The following is a 17493-nucleotide window of genomic DNA, read 5'->3' on the forward strand; positions in this document are numbered from 1 at the left end:
AATCCTTCTGATTTACCCATGTCCTTTATAGGATAAATCCTTGCCTGGTTTGGTCTACCTGTACCCTATGTGACAGACTTCTTAAACACACCCTGATGTGACCTAGCAGGTCACTCAATTGTATTATGGCAAGGAATATAATGGGTTAGACGATGGGCATTGAACTTGCCAAAGTTGTCTCTAGTCCAGTTTGTTTCGCAATGTCCTCCTCTCAGATATCTGGGGACCAGTGTCTAAACTGAGGGAGATGTCTGACAGGCTAGACACGCAGCAGTTGTCTTCACAGAAGCCTGTTTTACAATGTGCTGGTCTCCTCACTGACAGTACCTGTCCATTCAGCAGAATGAACGTCATCAGCCATGTTTGAGTGGGGAGTGGCAGGCGTTACGGTGATGAACATTCAGTTGCTGCTGTTGGGCCACCGCACCACAAGGATGCTCAATTTTCAGCTGACACACAATACCTTTTTCATATTCATTGAGGAGACTGGACTTGCAGCCACAGAGACCGTGTAGTGATCATTTCCACTGGTGCGGGGGCACATTTGTGGACAGGTGGGAGGGAGCAGGTCTCAATGCTGGCTCCAGATCCCATGACGTATCAAACAAGGAAACCCCCTCCTGATCACCTGTGCCTTCCCTCAGCCAATGTATCAATGTTCCTCTGTGTTGAGCAACACTTGGGAGAGACACTAAGAACAGCGAAGAACGGTGGATGCAGAACTCTAGCGTCCAGCAGCAAGATTTGCTTGGTAGCACCAACACTGACTAAGCCCAGGAGGACCACTATGCTCGACTGGCTCTGCATTAGGCAATGAGTGAACCAACCACACCAGGTACCAGTACGTCTACTCACCCTCATCAGTCCACCAGATGCATTGTCCATGGAAGGACTAGCAGAAGTGACCGTTGCACGTTGTCTGTGGCCAAAAGTCCTGTCTTCCGACCAGAGTTGTCCTTCATCGTACTGTCCTACATTGGCAGCTGGAATTTGGGCATTCTTGTTGCGCTGTGGACTAATAATATCAAGGATCAACTTTATCACTATATACAATTACACGTATTAGGAATTTGCTGAGGTGTGTTCGTCAGGGTGAGACATCCAACATTCAACAATTAAAAAGAATTCTATTTATAAAAAAACCCAATAAAGTTAAGGATTAAAGGACAGGTATGGAACAAAACCTGTATAAATAAATAAATGCCAGAATACATTTACAATGTACACAGCATTATAAAAAGTGATTTGACGTGTTTACAGTGCATTGGCAGGGGTGATACATAGAGGAGATGGGGTGGGCTAACTAGAATGATTGATCAGATTAACAGAATGTACACTGCCATAATACAGAAGCTTACGGCCTGACACGTTCCCCACTCTTACATTCTATCAATGGCTTTGTGCAGAAGTACCGCCAGGAATGGATACAAGACCGTAAGACAAAGGAGCAGATTTAGGCCATTTGGCCCATCGAGTCTGCTCTACCAATCAATCATGGCTGATCCTTTTATCCCCTCCTCAGTCCCACTCCCCGGCCTTCTCCCCGTAACTTTGGTGCCATGTCCAATCAAGAACCTATCAAGCTCTGCCTTAAGTACACCCAATGACCTGTCCTCCACAGTTGCCTGTGGTAACAAATCCAACAAATTCACCACCCTCTGGCTAAAGAAATTTCTCCTCATCTGTTTTAAATGGATGCCCCTCTTTCCTGAGGCTGTGCGCTCATGTCCTAGACTTTTCCCACCATGGGAAATATCCTGTCCACGTGTACTCTGTTTAGGCCTTCCAATATTTGAAAGGTTTCAATGAGGTCACTGCCCCCCCCCCCCCCCCGCATCTTTCTGAATTCCAGCGAGTACAGACTCAGAGTTATCATGTATGATAACTCTTTCATTTCCGGAATCATCCTTGGGAACCTCCTCTGAACCCTGTCCAATCTTTTCTTAGATGGGGGGCTCAAAACTGTTCACGATACTCAAGGTGAGGCCTCACCAGTGCCTTACAAAGCCTCAGCATCACATCCCTGCTCTTGTATTCTAGTCCTCTTGAAATGAATGCTAACATTGCATTTGCCTTCCTCACCACCAAATCTATCTGCAAGTTAACCTTTAGTGTGTTCTGCACAAGGACTCCCAAGTCCCTTTTCATCTCAGTTTTTGGATTTCTCCCTATTTAGAAAATAGTCTGCACATTTACTTCTACTACCGATGTGCATGACCATGCATTTTCCAACATTGAATTTCATTTGCCACTCTCTTGCCCATTCTCCTAGTCTGTCCTTCTGCACCTACCTGTTTCCTCAACGCTACCTGCCCCTCCACCAATGTTCTGCAAACTTTCCAACAAAGCCATCTGTTCCATCATTGATATACAGGATAAAAAGAAGTGGTCCGAACAGTGACCCATGTGGAACACCACTAGTCACTGGCAACCAACCAGAAAAGGATCTGTTTATTCCCACTTGCTGTCTCCTACCAATCAGCCAATGCTCTAACCACTCCATTAACTTTCCTGTAATACCATGGGCTCTTAATTAGGTAAGCAGCTTCATGCATGGCAGCTTGTCAAAGGCCTTCTGAAAGTCCAAATATACAACATCTACTGCATCCCCTTTATCTATCCTACTTGTAATCTCCTCAAGAAATTCTAACAGGTTTGTCAAGCAAGATACCATCACTGGGCCCAGCAGCCATCAGTATTGCAAGGGTCATCATTGATCAGAAAGTCAACTGAATCAACCACGCAAGCAGGTTGAAGACCGGCTGTCCTGCATCACTGCCTGATGAACTTTAAACCTCTTCCCCACTTCCAAAGCACATATGAGGAATGTGATAGTATGCTCTCCACTGGCCTGTGTGAGTGCAACACCAATAGTTCTCTAGATGTTCAGCACCATCCACCACAAAAGCAATCTGCTTGACTGGCAGCCGAACAGCCACCCTGTATGTTCCCTCAGTCAATGGTGCACGTTGGCTTCAGTTTGCATTGTCCGCAGTTAGCTCTTCGCTCACACGCTCTGGCTGCGCCCAATGCCACAAAAAGTGATGAGGACTGCGGGGTCTGGGGGACCCGTCCAACCCAAACTGTTAATATGTTGTCCTGCAACGTGGCTGGCTGTAAATCCTGGACCTCCTGACCGAACGCACCAGAAAGAATGCAGCAGGTTGAGAAAGTAACTCACTGTCCCCTTCCTGAGGGCCTATGTGGATGCGTGATAAATGCCGGCCTTGCCAGTGAGGCCCACCCATCCCTGTCGCCACTGATGGCCCAGTTTCTGAAATGAATCTGGCAGCTTATGTATACTTGGCTGCAAGCTTGAGATAGTTAACTTGACATCAGTCAAGAACACACACTTTAGCTAAAAACAAACAGGCTCAGAAGTCTTTCATAAAATAATTTGTGAGACAGGGAGTTGTGGCTGCTAAAGATGTTTGCAGATCACTTTGGTTCATTGTTTTAGTATGTTAAACTAATGCTTTATAAAAGGTTTATTGCAGATATATTGACCTCCATAAATCTGGAGAGATGACCTGGGATGTTTTTATAATGGGAGTTCTAATCTATGAGTTTTTGTAATCACCGGGGCCCCCTTCGTTATGTGAAGTCAGCTCAGCTGCTGAAAGGACCTACAACCCGTCAGCCTTGGAGATGAGTATAAGATAGAGATGAGCACAGGCAGGGTGAATGCATGCAGTCTTTGTCCCAGGGAAAGGGAATATAATGGAGAAAGATATAAAGGGGTTCTGAGGGGAAGCTTCTTCACCCATGGAGTGATGAAAATACAGGCAGAGGAAGTGGCTGAGACAGGTACACTGACAACATTTAAAAGACACCTGGACAGGTACATGGATTAAAAAAAGGTTTACAGTGATGTGTGTTAAGTGAGGGCAGTTGGGACTAACTCTGATTGAAATCTCTGTCATTGTGCTGAAGGGCCAGCTTCCATACTCTATAACCTCGTGGTTGCAATTTGTGGGGCATTTCAAGGTATAAAATGGGAGGTGTCCAGCGTATGCCTCCCTCCTAAATGGTGCCAAGTTTTAGTCTGCCATGGGATGTACTCGTACGATCCAAGAATTGCTGGGGCAACTCGCAATAATTCCTTTGCTGTTTCTCTACACTGCCACTCATTGTTCTCTCTCAAGCACCTATTCGATCTCATTTTGAAAGCTTTTGTCCCGTTATCAGGGAGTGAGTTTGAGACCAGTACGATAAGTTCTTCCCCTCATCCATCTTCTACCATCTGCCCAATCTCTGATCCCTCCTGTTGCCTTGGCCTTTTTCTCCATCATATATTTTTGGTTTTTGCTTTTCATCACGACAATAGCAGTTGCTATTCCTAACTGCATGATGGAAAAGAAATCTTTAGAGATATTTGAAACAGCATAGGAGAAAAAAAATGTGATCATTTCACCTCTTTATTAGCCTGGTGCACAATGTTCATGCTGGTTTCCTTCAGTTAGTCAGAAATGATCAAAAAGTCATTATAACTGCAGTATATTTTAATTTTACTGATATTTATATCAGTCCCTTCAAAGAAAATTAAAGCTAAAATTGTCGGATTAAAATGGGTAGAGTTAAATTAAACATACAAGCATTAAATTATTCATCCTGTTGTTTTTAATTTAAATGTAAATTTTGTTTCAAATTATTGTTTTTATTTTGTTGAGGAAGGGAAATCAAAGGATTCCAGAAAGTAGTGGGGTGTGCGATGTGGGGGTGGGGTTACAGAACCTCGTTGGCCAAGATGGTGGAGAGTTGTGAAAAAAAAATGGCAAGAATCAAAAACCAAGTGCAACATTATGAGCCAAGCAACACCAGGAAATGTGCAAGTGCGGAATATGCAAGGTTCACGACCTTGTGATGAAGATATAATTGAGGAAAGGGAAGCAAGGAGACTGATACATTGTGCCTCGATGTGATAGAGATCTTAAATAAAGGCTCTGGCTTATTTACACTTGCATGTGAGTTTCTCTGCCATTTAAAACTGAAGCTTTTTATTGTCACCTTGTTAGTCAAGTCAAGTCAAATTTATTTATAAAGCACATTTAAAAACAACCCATGTTGACCAAAGTGCTGTACAAACCATAACAGGTAGCTAAAATCACAAATACTAGAAACACAGATATAAACAACAAGGCACACAGCTTATGGGCATAAAATAAACAACACATGAGCCTAGGCACAAGCCAAAAATCAGCCACATCAGGAAGATTCAAACGCTAGTGAATAAAGGTAAGTTTTGAGCCTGGACTTAAAAGAGTCAATGGAGGGGGCAGATCTGATAGGGAGGGGAATGCTGTTCCACAGTCTAGGGGCTACAACAGCAAAAGGGGTGGTCACCCCTGAACTTAAGTTTAGATCATGGGACAGCCAAGAGCCCCATGTCAGCTGACCTGAGGGACCTGGAAGTAGAATAAGCGGTTAGAAGGTCTATGATATAGGAGGGGTCCAGCCCATTCAGTGCTTTATAAACAAACCGGAGAACCTTGAATTCTTCAGAATATATAAAAAACAACTTCAAATTTATCATAATGATGCAACAGTAAATGCTACATTTAAATTAAAAATGCAAAGGTTACTTTTAATCTAATAATGTTAGTAATTTTGTCATTAAAGACACAACAAAGTGAGAGAATGCCATTCCAAAAGTAATTTAATTTAAAAAAAACATGAAACATTGTGTACCAGGCTAATAAAGAGGTTAAACAACAGGAATTCTGCAGATGCTGGAAATTCAAGCAACACACATAAAAGTTGCTGATGAACGCAGCAGGCCAGGCAGCATCTGTAGGAAGAGGTGCAGTCGACGTTTCAGGCCGAGACCCTTTGTCAGGACTAACTGAAGGAAGAGTGAGTAAGGGATTTGAAAGTTGGAGGGGGAGGGGGAGATCCAAAATGATAGGAGAAGACAGGAGGGGGAGGGATGGAGCCAAGAGCTGGACAGGTGATAGGAGAGGATCATGGGACAGGAGGTCCGGGAAGAAAGACAGTGGGGGGGGGGGGACCCAGAGGATGGGCAAGAGGTATATTCAGAGGGACAGAGGGAGAAAAAGGAGAGTGAGGGAAAGAATGTGTGCATAAAGAGGTTAAACTGTTCTTGCTGTATCACAATCCTTTTTTTTGTCTCCATTAATCCCCACATCATTGCTTTTGGTTAACAACAAATTAAGATGGTGTTTCTTTATCTTGATAAATACTAAATTGGGAGTGCCTTTATCAGTCCAGATGAAAGGTTTTGACACAAGATGTCAACTGGTCATTTCACTCCACAGATGCCGCATGAATTGTTGAGTTTCTCCACCAGATCGTTGCTCCAGATCTGTAATCTGTAATCTCCAATGTCTTCTTGGAAGCACATTTATCACCTGCTCAGTTTATAACCACTCCTTACAGATTGAAGGAGATAATCCATGTGCACATTATCATAGTGGGTAAAATAACACCAGTATTTGCAAATCCAGCCTTGTTTTAGAAAGTAAAAAGTTTCCCCTTTGTTAAGACTTGGTCTTACAGCGCTACCTAGTGGTATTGGTTTTGCTATTGCATGGAATAAAATGGCTTCTTCCATGAGGTTTAAAATGGGGCTGACTTTGCCCTCCATTTCTGTCAGACAGCCTTATATTTTATCAAGTATTACACTTGACTCGACTTCAACCTCTTCACAACCTGTGCAAAGTTGTGGGTCTGGAAATTCATCTTTTTTAGCCCTGAGAGAATTTGTATTTTTTAAAATAAAGTATTATACTCTTGTTTTTTGCCTTAATGCCCTTGTTACTATAATCAGAGCTTCCATTTTGAGTTTGGCAGGGTGCATGGTGTATTGTTCCTCTGGAACCTTTCTGATCTTCTTAAGTTGTTGGGAGAGAAGGAAAATGTCTGTATATTTGTGAAGTTTTGCTAACTTTGGTAATGCAATGGGTCTGAGATCCAGTGTCAGCGTATTTATCCCCCTTTCCGATTTTCAATAAAAATAGGAAACAGGAGCCCTTATTTGATTTCCTAACCTAGCCATCCATCAGGACTTTTATACACCTCTAAATCAGTTCTTCTTCCCTGCTTCAAGACCTGATCCAAACACAAGATTGTGAACCATTTCCTCACCAGTACAAGGCACTGTACGTGTGTGTTCCCTGATGTTGCCCAGTTCACAATGTTCTTTTTGGTGTCTCAACCTGAAACATTGACCTACCGCTTTGCATCGTCAGATGCTGTTTGACCTGCTGAATTCCTGCAGTCTCCTGATCTGCAGACTCCTATGTTTGCCCTTCTGCTTTATGCCAGTGTTGACTGTAGGCCCTGAATTCTGGAATTCCCTCTCTTAAGTATTTTGCCATTCTATCTCTTCTCCTTAGGATGCTCTTAATTATGTTCAACTACAGACTGCTGCAATATTCATGGACTCAGGGACTTGAATTATATATTTTTTGTGTGAACTGTATTCTACAGCTATTATATGTGCTATATGTGCCTTGCGGTGTGTGTGACTGTTGGCACTGTGTTTTTCACCTTGGCCCTGGAGCAACGCTGATCCGTTTGGCTGTGTTCATGGATATTCATGTATGGTTGAATAACAATTAAACTTGAACTTGAACCTGAACCTTGTGGACCACATGGAATTCTGTTCTATGATATGTGGGGACTGATAGTTCTGCCGATAATTTTAAAAGTGACAGATTTTGGTAGACAAAGGGTTAAAATGTCATTAAGCCAAGGTCAGTGTACTCATCAAATGTGGAACAGGGTCAAGAGTCTAGTTCAGTTCTTATGTTCTATCTCAATGGACTTCTACTGCTTTAATTGTTTTCTGAAATTAATAATTTTTTACCCAGAGTTGAGTTCGAATTTGATAAATTAGTTTAGGATATCAAAAGTCCCTGTGTTTAACGGCTGAAAACAGAAGGAAGTGGTAAAAAAATGTTTCCCAGAATGTGACTTGTAGATATTAGATTCACCCAGAGGTCAGAGTATGGTGGAGAACATACCCAAGTTTTGTAGATAGCCCAAAGCTAGGAAATGTGTCAAAAAGAGGAGGACAACAATAGACTGGTAGAAGACTAAGGTATGAAAGTCAAAAATCAGCAGATGCAGGAAACTTGAAATATAAACAGAAAATGCTGGAAATGTTCAGCAGGTTGGGCAGCATCTTTGGACATAGAAAGAATTAATGTTTCAGGTTATCAGAAGAGATGCTGAATAGGCAGCAACTTCTATAGAAGGTACTGTGTATCGTCTGAATTGCACTGTTCCAACAGTTCTGCAGGTACCATGTGAGGTGGTTACCTGCAAAGTGGCAGGGCATGTCGAAGGAATGGTTAACAAGTGTGTGGGATCCTGGAAATTATGACTAGAGGAATGGAGTACAAGAACAGGGAGGTGCTTTTGAATTTATAGGAAACATTGGTTAGGCCACAATTCCAACTACACTACAGTAAATCTTCCATTTATGAATTGACTCTCTTTAATTACAAAGACTTCTGCTGCTACAACAACAGCGTGACACTCTCCACTCACTGGAGCACACTCTGCTGAAATACCCATGCTGAATGGCCCCTATTTTTTGATTGGTGAATTTTTGCTTTTCCAAGTACTCATTCCTTTGAAAAGTTCCTGTATTGGATCTGTTTCTGTGGTAACCTTACTCGAGGGAGAAAGGAATTGCTCTACAGATGGTGCAGAAGATACTTCTGAGAATTAAATGTTTATTAGTTTATTATCAAAGTATAGAACTCTGAAGTTCTTCTTTTTCAGATAGCCATGAAACCAAGAAGGAAAAGAAAGGCAGCACGATTATCAACCCCAAATCCCTCCCCGCTGCACAAGAAAACAAAACCGGAACAGGCACATCGATCCCCAAATCCCTTGCACACAATAAAACGAGAAAGATTGGACAAAAAACATGCAATACAAGAAACTATAAGACTGAAAAAAAAAATAGTCCAAGTCCATATGCAAAATGCAGAAAACATGGGTAACATTCTCTGGGCACGACGCTGGCCTTTCCCTCTCCGGCAGCAGAGCGATCCCACCATCAATCAAAAGGCAGTCTCCCCTCTCCAGCAGGACTGAGAGATTGCAGCTGTTTAGTCAGATAGGAACAGTTGCTCTGTTCTGCTTAGTGTAAGGGAGCTTCAGAGCTTTGAAGATGTATGAGGTTTTCATGGGCTAGATAGAAGGGTCCATCCTGTTAGAGAATAGTTTAAGACCAGGGGTTTTGGGCAAAGAAAGCAAAGGGGATATGAGTTAAATATAGGGGTTTGGAACTGATAGAATTTGTTTTTTTTATGTCTGAGGTGACTCCATAGATCAACTGTTGTATCAAACAGTTGCTTTATTCTCCCTGCTGTTATTTCCTGAACATATTGGTCATTGGCTTTATTAGGGAAGCTCTGAAACCATTCCTACTCGCTGCTTTGTGATCCAAATTAATTCTGATCCATGCTGTTGTGGGGTATTGACCCGATACGTCAACAATTCATGTAATGCACGTCTCGCCCGATGCTGCTTGACCTACTGAGTTCTTTGAGCAGTTGGTTCTATAACCCTGATCCCATCGCTCCAGCATGACAGGAGATCGTCGGGGGTAAACTTGTTGCAAGCTGATGCACCTCTTCCCTAGCTCTGGTGCACTGAGTCTATTTACCACGTCTGGCTTTGGCTCCATGGTCCATGTCTAGAAGTTAAAGCTGCGAGTTATTTTGACTGTACGCCTATGAGGAATGCTCAATGTCTGTGTTGGGCGCATCATTCATTTTCCCTGTACAGAATATTTGGCGAGTTGATGCTTGTCATTGTAAGCAGTGTGCAAGGATTGTTTTGAACCAAAATGTAAAAGCATTGAATGACAGTGTTGTGTACCAGCTTCTCAGCACTGCTGTTGCTTGTAGGCCGTGTCTGCCATTAGGACAGGGAGGGCAAGGCTTTTAATGTCGCACTCTTTTGTTCGTTTTTAGGGCAAGGAGGAATTTGAGAAAACACAAAAGGAGCTGCTGGAGAAAGGGAACATCATACGACAAGGCAAAGCCCAGCTCGAGCAGCAGCAGGTGAGAATACCATACACAATGCAAAAAGAACAGGATATTCATTTAATAACCCTCAATTGTACACAGTGATAAGAATTTGACATAACAAAGACGAGCCTTCCATTGGGCTCATCGCTCAAATGCATCAGAACGAGGCCTGAACCATCAGTATCCAAGCAATGAAAATATAATGCCCCCGCTTTCTATCTGCTACACACAGGATAGGATTGTTGTACCACGTTGCATTAGTTCTAGGAACTGAATCCTGTTCTGTGAACCTCCTGGCTTTGGGCTGAGATCACTCCTGAAACAAAAACTCCCAAGATTGAAGAATTGGGTGATGTGTGTGAAAGGATGCTGCTGAGGGGGAGAAAAATATAACCCAGTCCCATAAAGATATGACATTATTTTACTGGATGGTTTTGTAGTTATATTCTTTAAGATCTTTAACAAGGTTGTTAGTAGTCAATGCAAAACTCCATCACCTAGCTCTCTCATTGACCTCTGAACCAGGACAGTAGTGGGGATGCTGCAATTGCTTTTGATGCTGTTCTTTGCCTCTCTCACCTGGACCAAGGAGGGAGCAATTACTGTTTTCAATAGCTCCTGGCTGAGAAACAGGCGCATATATGTGCCTGTGGATACAAATGATGAGAGAGTTTAGGATTATACTTAAAATAGTTATCCCCGAGTTTCTATTTTACTATGACTCATTGAAAGACTACCACACATGTAGCACTTCAAACTGGTGCTTTATGAGAGAAAATGGGTGAAAATTGCAAAGGAACCTGTGTTCTTCCCATCCACTGGTCCTCACTGTGTAAACAGCTATACGTTTCTAAAGTTGCAGGGACATTTTCCTGAGTGTTTGCTTCTCCTGTGGAGTTCAGCATGTAGGAAATTGTTTCTCTGGTTTTTCACCTGATAGTCCATTTATGATTTGGTGGAGCTAACCATGGGGTTTACTGGGGTTGATTCCTGATGTGAAGAAAATGCACATATGTACCTATTTTATAATGACCATTAGGCCACACAGCTTGGTTTATAGACTTGGCTATGGCAGGAGCATTGACAGGTCAAAGGTCATAAAGACTGTTGGATCCTGGTGCTTTTGTGATCCAAAGGTTGTTTGGAAGTTAAGAATGTGCCATAGAACTTGTTGACTTTTGATTGTTTCATTAAGTGTTACAAGGACAGAGAAGATGAAGGGGGGAGAATGAAGAAAGAGCAGGCAGGGAAAGAGCCGAAAGAAAAGAGAACATGCAAAGGTGGTCTGGTCTTCTTATACCAGACCACAGATAACTTTAAATTCCATTGATAACATGAACCAGTCAGATAGGCAGATTCCAATAATATGATACCCATCACTGAAACAAAAGTTTCCAGAAAAAATACAGAGACAACTGTAACCACTGAAAAACATTCTAAACAATCACAATTATATAGATAGTTATATAAAAACACATCTGACATAAGAAAGTTAAACAACAAAAAAAAATTATTCTACAACCCAATCCAACAAGAGGCTTCTAAGGTTTACTGACAAGCTGAATGGGTGAGAGTATACCAGAAGGAGGAGACCATCAATTAGGAAGGAAATTGTATGTTAGCCTTTATTGTGAGGGTACTTGAATATAGGAACAAGGAATTGTTATAGAAATTATATAGGTCTTCAGTTAGACTGCACCTGGAGAATTGTATACAAATTTAGTCTCTTGACCCAAGGAAGGATATCCTTACCATTCATTAGACTGATTCCAAAGACGGCAGGTTTTTCATATGAGAAGAGGTTGAGTGGACTAAGCCTGTGTTCACTAGAGTTTAGATGAATGAGAGGAAATCGTATTGAAATTTATAAAATTCTAATGCGACAGGCTGGATGTAGGGATATTGTCTACCCTGGTTCAGGAGTCTGAAGCCAGGCATCAAAGAACAAGGGGAAGGCTGGTGGGACTGAGATGAGGAGAAGTTTCTCCATTCAGAGGGTGGGGAATCTTTGGAATTCTCTGCCCCAGAGGTTTACGGTGGCTTAGTCATTTCAGGTTGTTCAAAACAAGGACCCATAGATTTCTGGATGTTAAGGGAATTCAGTGATAAGGGAAAAGTCACTAATGTAGAAGATGGTCCACCCCTGCTCCTGTTTCTCATGTTCTTCAGTAAGTTGGAATTGGTTTATTATTCTCGTGTACTGCGATACAATGAAAAGCTTTTCTTGCACACTGCTCATGTAGATCAGATCATTACACAGTGCATTGAGGCAGGACAAGATATAACAATAACAGAGTGCAAAGTACAGTGCAAAACTACAGAGAAAGTGCAGACAATAAGGTGCAAATTCATAACAAGGGAGATTGTGAGGTCAGAAGTCCATTTTGTTACACCAGGGAACCAGTCAATTGTTTTATAACAGCAGGGTAGAAGCTGCCCCTCAAGTCTGGTGGCACATGCTTCCAGGCGTTTTATCTTCCGTCCACTAGAAGAGAAAATGTCTGGTGAGGATGGGGTCTTCTTGTACTGTCTGCTTTACCGAGTTAGTGAGACGTATAGACAGATTCCATGGAGGGGAGACTTGTTTCTGTGAAATGCTGGGTTGTGTCCACGGTTCTCTGCAGTTAGAGCAAAGCCATGATGCGTCGGGTAAGATGCTTTCGATGGAGTTTGTACAGTACGTTCTCTCCGTGACCGTGTGCGTTTCCTCCGGGCGCTTCGGTTTCCTCCCACATTCCAAATACATACGGTTGGGGTCAGAGAGTTGCGGGCATGGTACGTTGGCACTGGAAGCACGGTTGACACTCTGCGGGCTGCCCAGCACAATCTTCACTGATTTGATTTGGCGCAAACAACACATTTCACCGGATGTTTTGATGTACGTGTGACAAATAAAGCTATCTCCATTGATTAAAAACTGGTAAGGGTCAACAGGAAGATGCCAAGTCTCTCTAGCGTCCTGAGGAAACTGTGGTGTCGGTGAACTTTCTTGGCCGTTGCATCTCTGTGCGACAATTCTATAATGTGAGAAAGGATTATTGATCTTTATTATTTTTGCCTTTTCAGGTTAAACAGTTTGAGCGTCTTGAGCAAGAAGTAACACGACCTATTGAAAATGACCTGTCGAACTGGACCCCAACGCACCAATACGGGCAAGTGAAGAGCAAGCTGAGCCCCTCGGACAAGCAGCTCCTTTTGTTTTACTCAGAACAGTGCGAATTAAATGTTACCACATTAATCAATGCCATTGATGCCTTCTTCACCTCCATCAATACCAACCAACCCCCAAAAATCTTTGTGGCTCACAGCAAGTTTGTCATTCTCAGTGCACACAAGTTGGTCTTCATTGGGGACACACTCTCTCGTCAGGCTAAATCGCAAGAGGTTCGGAATAAAGTTACACACTACAGTAACCTCCTTTGCGAGATGCTCAAGTATATTGTCATTACAACAAAGACAGCAGCGTTGCAATATCCATCTGGTCCTGCTGCCAAAGAGATGATGGACAGAGTTACTGAACTGTCGCACTGTACACATCAGTTCAAGATGATGCTAGGCCAGTTAGCAGCCCTGTAAATCAGAAAGGGAACTGCAGCCGAGACTACGTTTTGAGACTGAAATCAAGGACAGCTGTAAATGGATTATTGTAAATATTGGCCTTCCACGTACCCATCCAGGGAAGAGAGCTTTTGATTTGTTAGACTCCGCCGTTTCTTATTAATCAGAAGGATATTTAAATTCTAAATGCTGTAGTAGTTCCTTTTTCTCTTTTAAATGTTATTTTAACATTACATTCTGTGACACAAAATGGAAATAATTTCATGGTCGATTTTAAATTGCGAACCAATGAGTTCTAGTTTAAACATCATTAAAAGTGAAAGGTGGGTTATTAGATCATTAAAATAGAGCAATTTTCTACTGTGACAATTAACTAAGTCACTTTGTCATTGTCATGGGGCTGTTTTAATTAATGAAACATCTCTGCTGAATTAAGAGTTATATTTCTGTATAACATCATTAACGGCCTCTCTGTGGAGGGGCAAAGAAAATGAGGAGCTAACAAGCAGGTGATAAACTTACCTGATCTGATTTCATTATATGCTTTAAAAAAAGAAACTGTATTAAAATTTTCAGATGGATTTGAATCATACCTCAGTTGGTGGGCAGTATGCGTTCCATTACATTTCAATATTTGTCATTAGTTTTTGCCAGCCCTTTTCAGAAAATGCAAATGAATTGGTGCCTTGAAATTATTAAAAGCTTCTGCTGGTAAACAGAGCTAAAATCATTTGCAGCTTGCATTCACATTGGATCTCATGGTGTGGGGAAGCAAAAAATATTACTGACCTTCAGTGTCATTTTAGTGACGTATTTAAGTTTCTGTGTCTTTTTTTATACAAAACTGTATAAAAATATTGTGTTTAACATTTGCAATGAATATATTTGCAAAAGTGATTTGTTGAATAGACCAAGTTGGGTTTCAGCTGAAACAATGACTGGAAAAGTACGAGAACTTCCTTTGAACTTTTTAACCAAAGACTGCCTGGAGGCATCAGTTTCTACCATTATTGTTGGAACTGCAGTATAACATCACTTTGCTTCAGAGCTGACGGCCTTTGATCAGTCAATTACTGGAGTCCATAATCTTATTACATTACACTAGTTAGCATCCCCTTTACATTGCACAAGAATTGTTGACAATTGCAGCCATTTGGGTGTACTCTACTTAAATGAGTTTGATGGACCGTGTTTTAAGCTTTAGTTATGCAATCTGCATGTGTTATCATCTAACACACTCCAGATTTCATTTATATATAGAAAATTTTATGTATGTTTGAAATTTTACTGGCTGGTATTTGATGTAATTGGAGGGTTATAATGTTGTAAGAAATGTATCTTTGTTTGTATATGTCTGCACATTATATGAATATAAGCAATGGTGTCTGACAAATGAATGCTGGTCAAAGACTCTTGATGTTGCTTTTACGGGAAATAGATTTCGGCAGCCAGGCTTTAGTCAATGGATGAAAGGGCACAGAGCCCCTGTGTGCCGTGCACTGACCTGTACACGAACAGAAGTGGACAATGTAACAAACCAAATCTTGGCACAGCAACTGTTCTGCAATAACTAACATAGTAAAATATTTCCAACACTTGGGCTCTCGAGATACTGCCCAATGGTGCCAGACTTAACACAGTACTGCTTCAGTAAGTTAATCAGTTAGAACCCATTGCCCATAAGAGTATATGTTAAAATTAAACCAAGTTATGGGTTAGGAATTGCAATGTAAAAGGGTTTTAAATAATTCTGACATTAATATTCATTGCTGGCGATTTTACAGTCATGCTAGAAACCCCTGGTAGTTTAAAAACTATTTTGTATTTTTTTCCTCTATTTTGATTCTGATCTTAACACTTTGGTGAAACACTACTGTAAATGTGATGTATTCTTTACCGTGCATATTGGTTCATATCCATCAGATTTTTTATTTCTCTCGCACAGTGATTGGTTTAGGGTGGCTGTTGACTTTTGTATTATATTCAACTGGATTTATTTTTAATTATTAAACAGGCTTAAGAACCATAAATGTGAGTTGTGTGTTTATGGCTGAGAAGGCAAAAACAATCAAATTTTGTTAGTGCACTTTTGGAACTGCCTTTGACTTTGGGGATCCATTTGGTTTTCAGGAAAAAGCCCTTATTGATGCAGCACTAATTTCCATTATAAAGTCCAGTCATTTCAACTTGAAGCTTTGAATGTTTCTTTAATCAAATAAACATGGGGTGGCAGTGGAAAGAGGATTCCCTGCCACTCAGCTGCTGTGATACATAGAACATTACAGCACAGTACAGACCCTTCGGCCCTCAGTGTTGTGCTGGCCTTTCAGCCAACTCTAAGATCAATCTAACACTTCCCTCCTACATAGCTTCCTATTTTTCTATCACCCACGTGCCTATTTAAGAGTTTCTTAAATGACTCTGATATATCTGCTTCTACCACCACCCTTTGCAGGGTATTCCATGCACCCACCACTCTGTGTTTATATAAAAAAAAACACTTGCTTCTGATATCCCCCATATACTTTACTCCAAATACCTTAAAATTGTGTCCCCTGGTATTAGGCATTTCTGCTCTGGGAGCCTATCCACTCAATCTATGCCTCTTACTTTTCCTTAAGGGAATATCTTGTCTAACAAATCTATTAGAATTCTTTGAGGAAAAAACAGGCAGGTTAGACAAAGGAGAGTCAGTGGATGTTGTGTACTTCGATTTTCAGAAGGCCTTTGACAAGGAGGCTGCTTAACAATTTAGGAACCCATGGTATTACAGTCAAGATACTGGCATGGGTAGAGGATTGGCTGACTGGGAGGGAATAAAGGGAGCCTTTTCTGGTTGGCTGCCGGTGACCAGTGTTGTTCTACAGGGGTCTGTGTTGGGACCCCTTCTTTTTATGTTATATGTCAATGATTTGCATGACGTTACTGATGGCTTTGTGGCGAAGTTTGTGGATGATACAAAGGTAGCTAGAGGGGTAGGTGGTGTTGAGGAAGCAGAAAGGCTGCAGAAAGACTTTCCCTATTCTACTGTGTCTAAGAAGTCGTAGATGCAATACAGTGTTGGGAAATGTATGGTCATGTATTTTGGTAGAAGGTGCAAAAGTGTAAACTATTTTCTAAACTGAAATCCAGGATACAAAGGGACTTGGAGTCCTCATGCAGGACACCCTAAAGGTTAACTTGCGGTTTGAGTCGATGGTGAGGAAGGCAAATGCAATGTTAGCATTCATTTCGAGGGGACTAGAATATAAAAGCAAGGATGTAATGCTGAGATTTTATAAGGCACTGATGAGACCTCACTTGGAGTATTGTGAGCATTTTATCTAAGAAAGCCACACGCCGACCTTGACGAGGATTCAGAGGAGGTTCACGAGAATGATTCCGGGAATGAAAGGGTTATCATATGAGGAGTGTTTTCTGGCTCTGGGCTTGTGCTCACTGGAATTTAGAAGAATGTTGGGGGTGGGGTTGTGGAAGAGGGGGAATCTCATTGAAATCTATTGAATGTTGAAAGGCTTAGATAGAGTGGGCGTGGAGAGGGTGTTTCCTGTAGTGGGGGAGTCGAGGACCAGAGAGCACAGCTGCAGGATAAGAGGGACGACTATTTGGAATGGAGATGAGAAAGAATTTCTTTAGCCAGAGGATGGTGAATCTATGGAATTCATTACCACAGGTGGCCGTGGAGGCCAGGTCATCGGGTATGTTTAAGGCAGAGGTTGACAGGGTCTTGATTAGTCAGGGCGTGAAAGGTTGTGGGGCAAGAGATTGGGGCTGAGAGGGGAGGTGGATTAGCCATGATGGAATGGCATAACGGACTCACTGGGCTGAATGGCCTAATTTTGCTGCTATCTCCTATGGTCTTATAGTTTTATCATCTTGCACACCTCTATCAAGTCATCTCTCATCCTCCTTCACTCTAAAGAGA

General features: G+C 41.8%; 1 protein-coding gene across 2 annotated transcripts in view; it reads left to right on the forward strand.

Annotated features, from left to right (window-relative positions):
• Positions 1-15598, forward strand: part of bcar1 (BCAR1 scaffold protein, Cas family member) — a 261635-nt gene extending 246037 nt beyond the window's left edge. For both annotated transcript variants that reach the window (XM_072279525.1, XM_072279524.1), the window contains exons 6-7: positions 9954-10043; positions 13077-15598. In XM_072279525.1, the coding sequence (XP_072135626.1) occupies positions 9954-10043; positions 13077-13586 (600 nt within the window). In that variant the 3' untranslated portion in view covers positions 13587-15598. The remainder of the gene's footprint in view (positions 1-9953; positions 10044-13076) is intronic.
• The last annotated feature ends 1895 nt before the right edge of the window (positions 15599-17493 follow it).

The sequence above is a fragment of the Mobula birostris genome, chromosome 15 (genome assembly GCF_030028105.1).
Source record: "Mobula birostris isolate sMobBir1 chromosome 15, sMobBir1.hap1, whole genome shotgun sequence".
Taxonomy (NCBI): Eukaryota; Metazoa; Chordata; class Chondrichthyes; order Myliobatiformes; family Myliobatidae; genus Mobula; species Mobula birostris.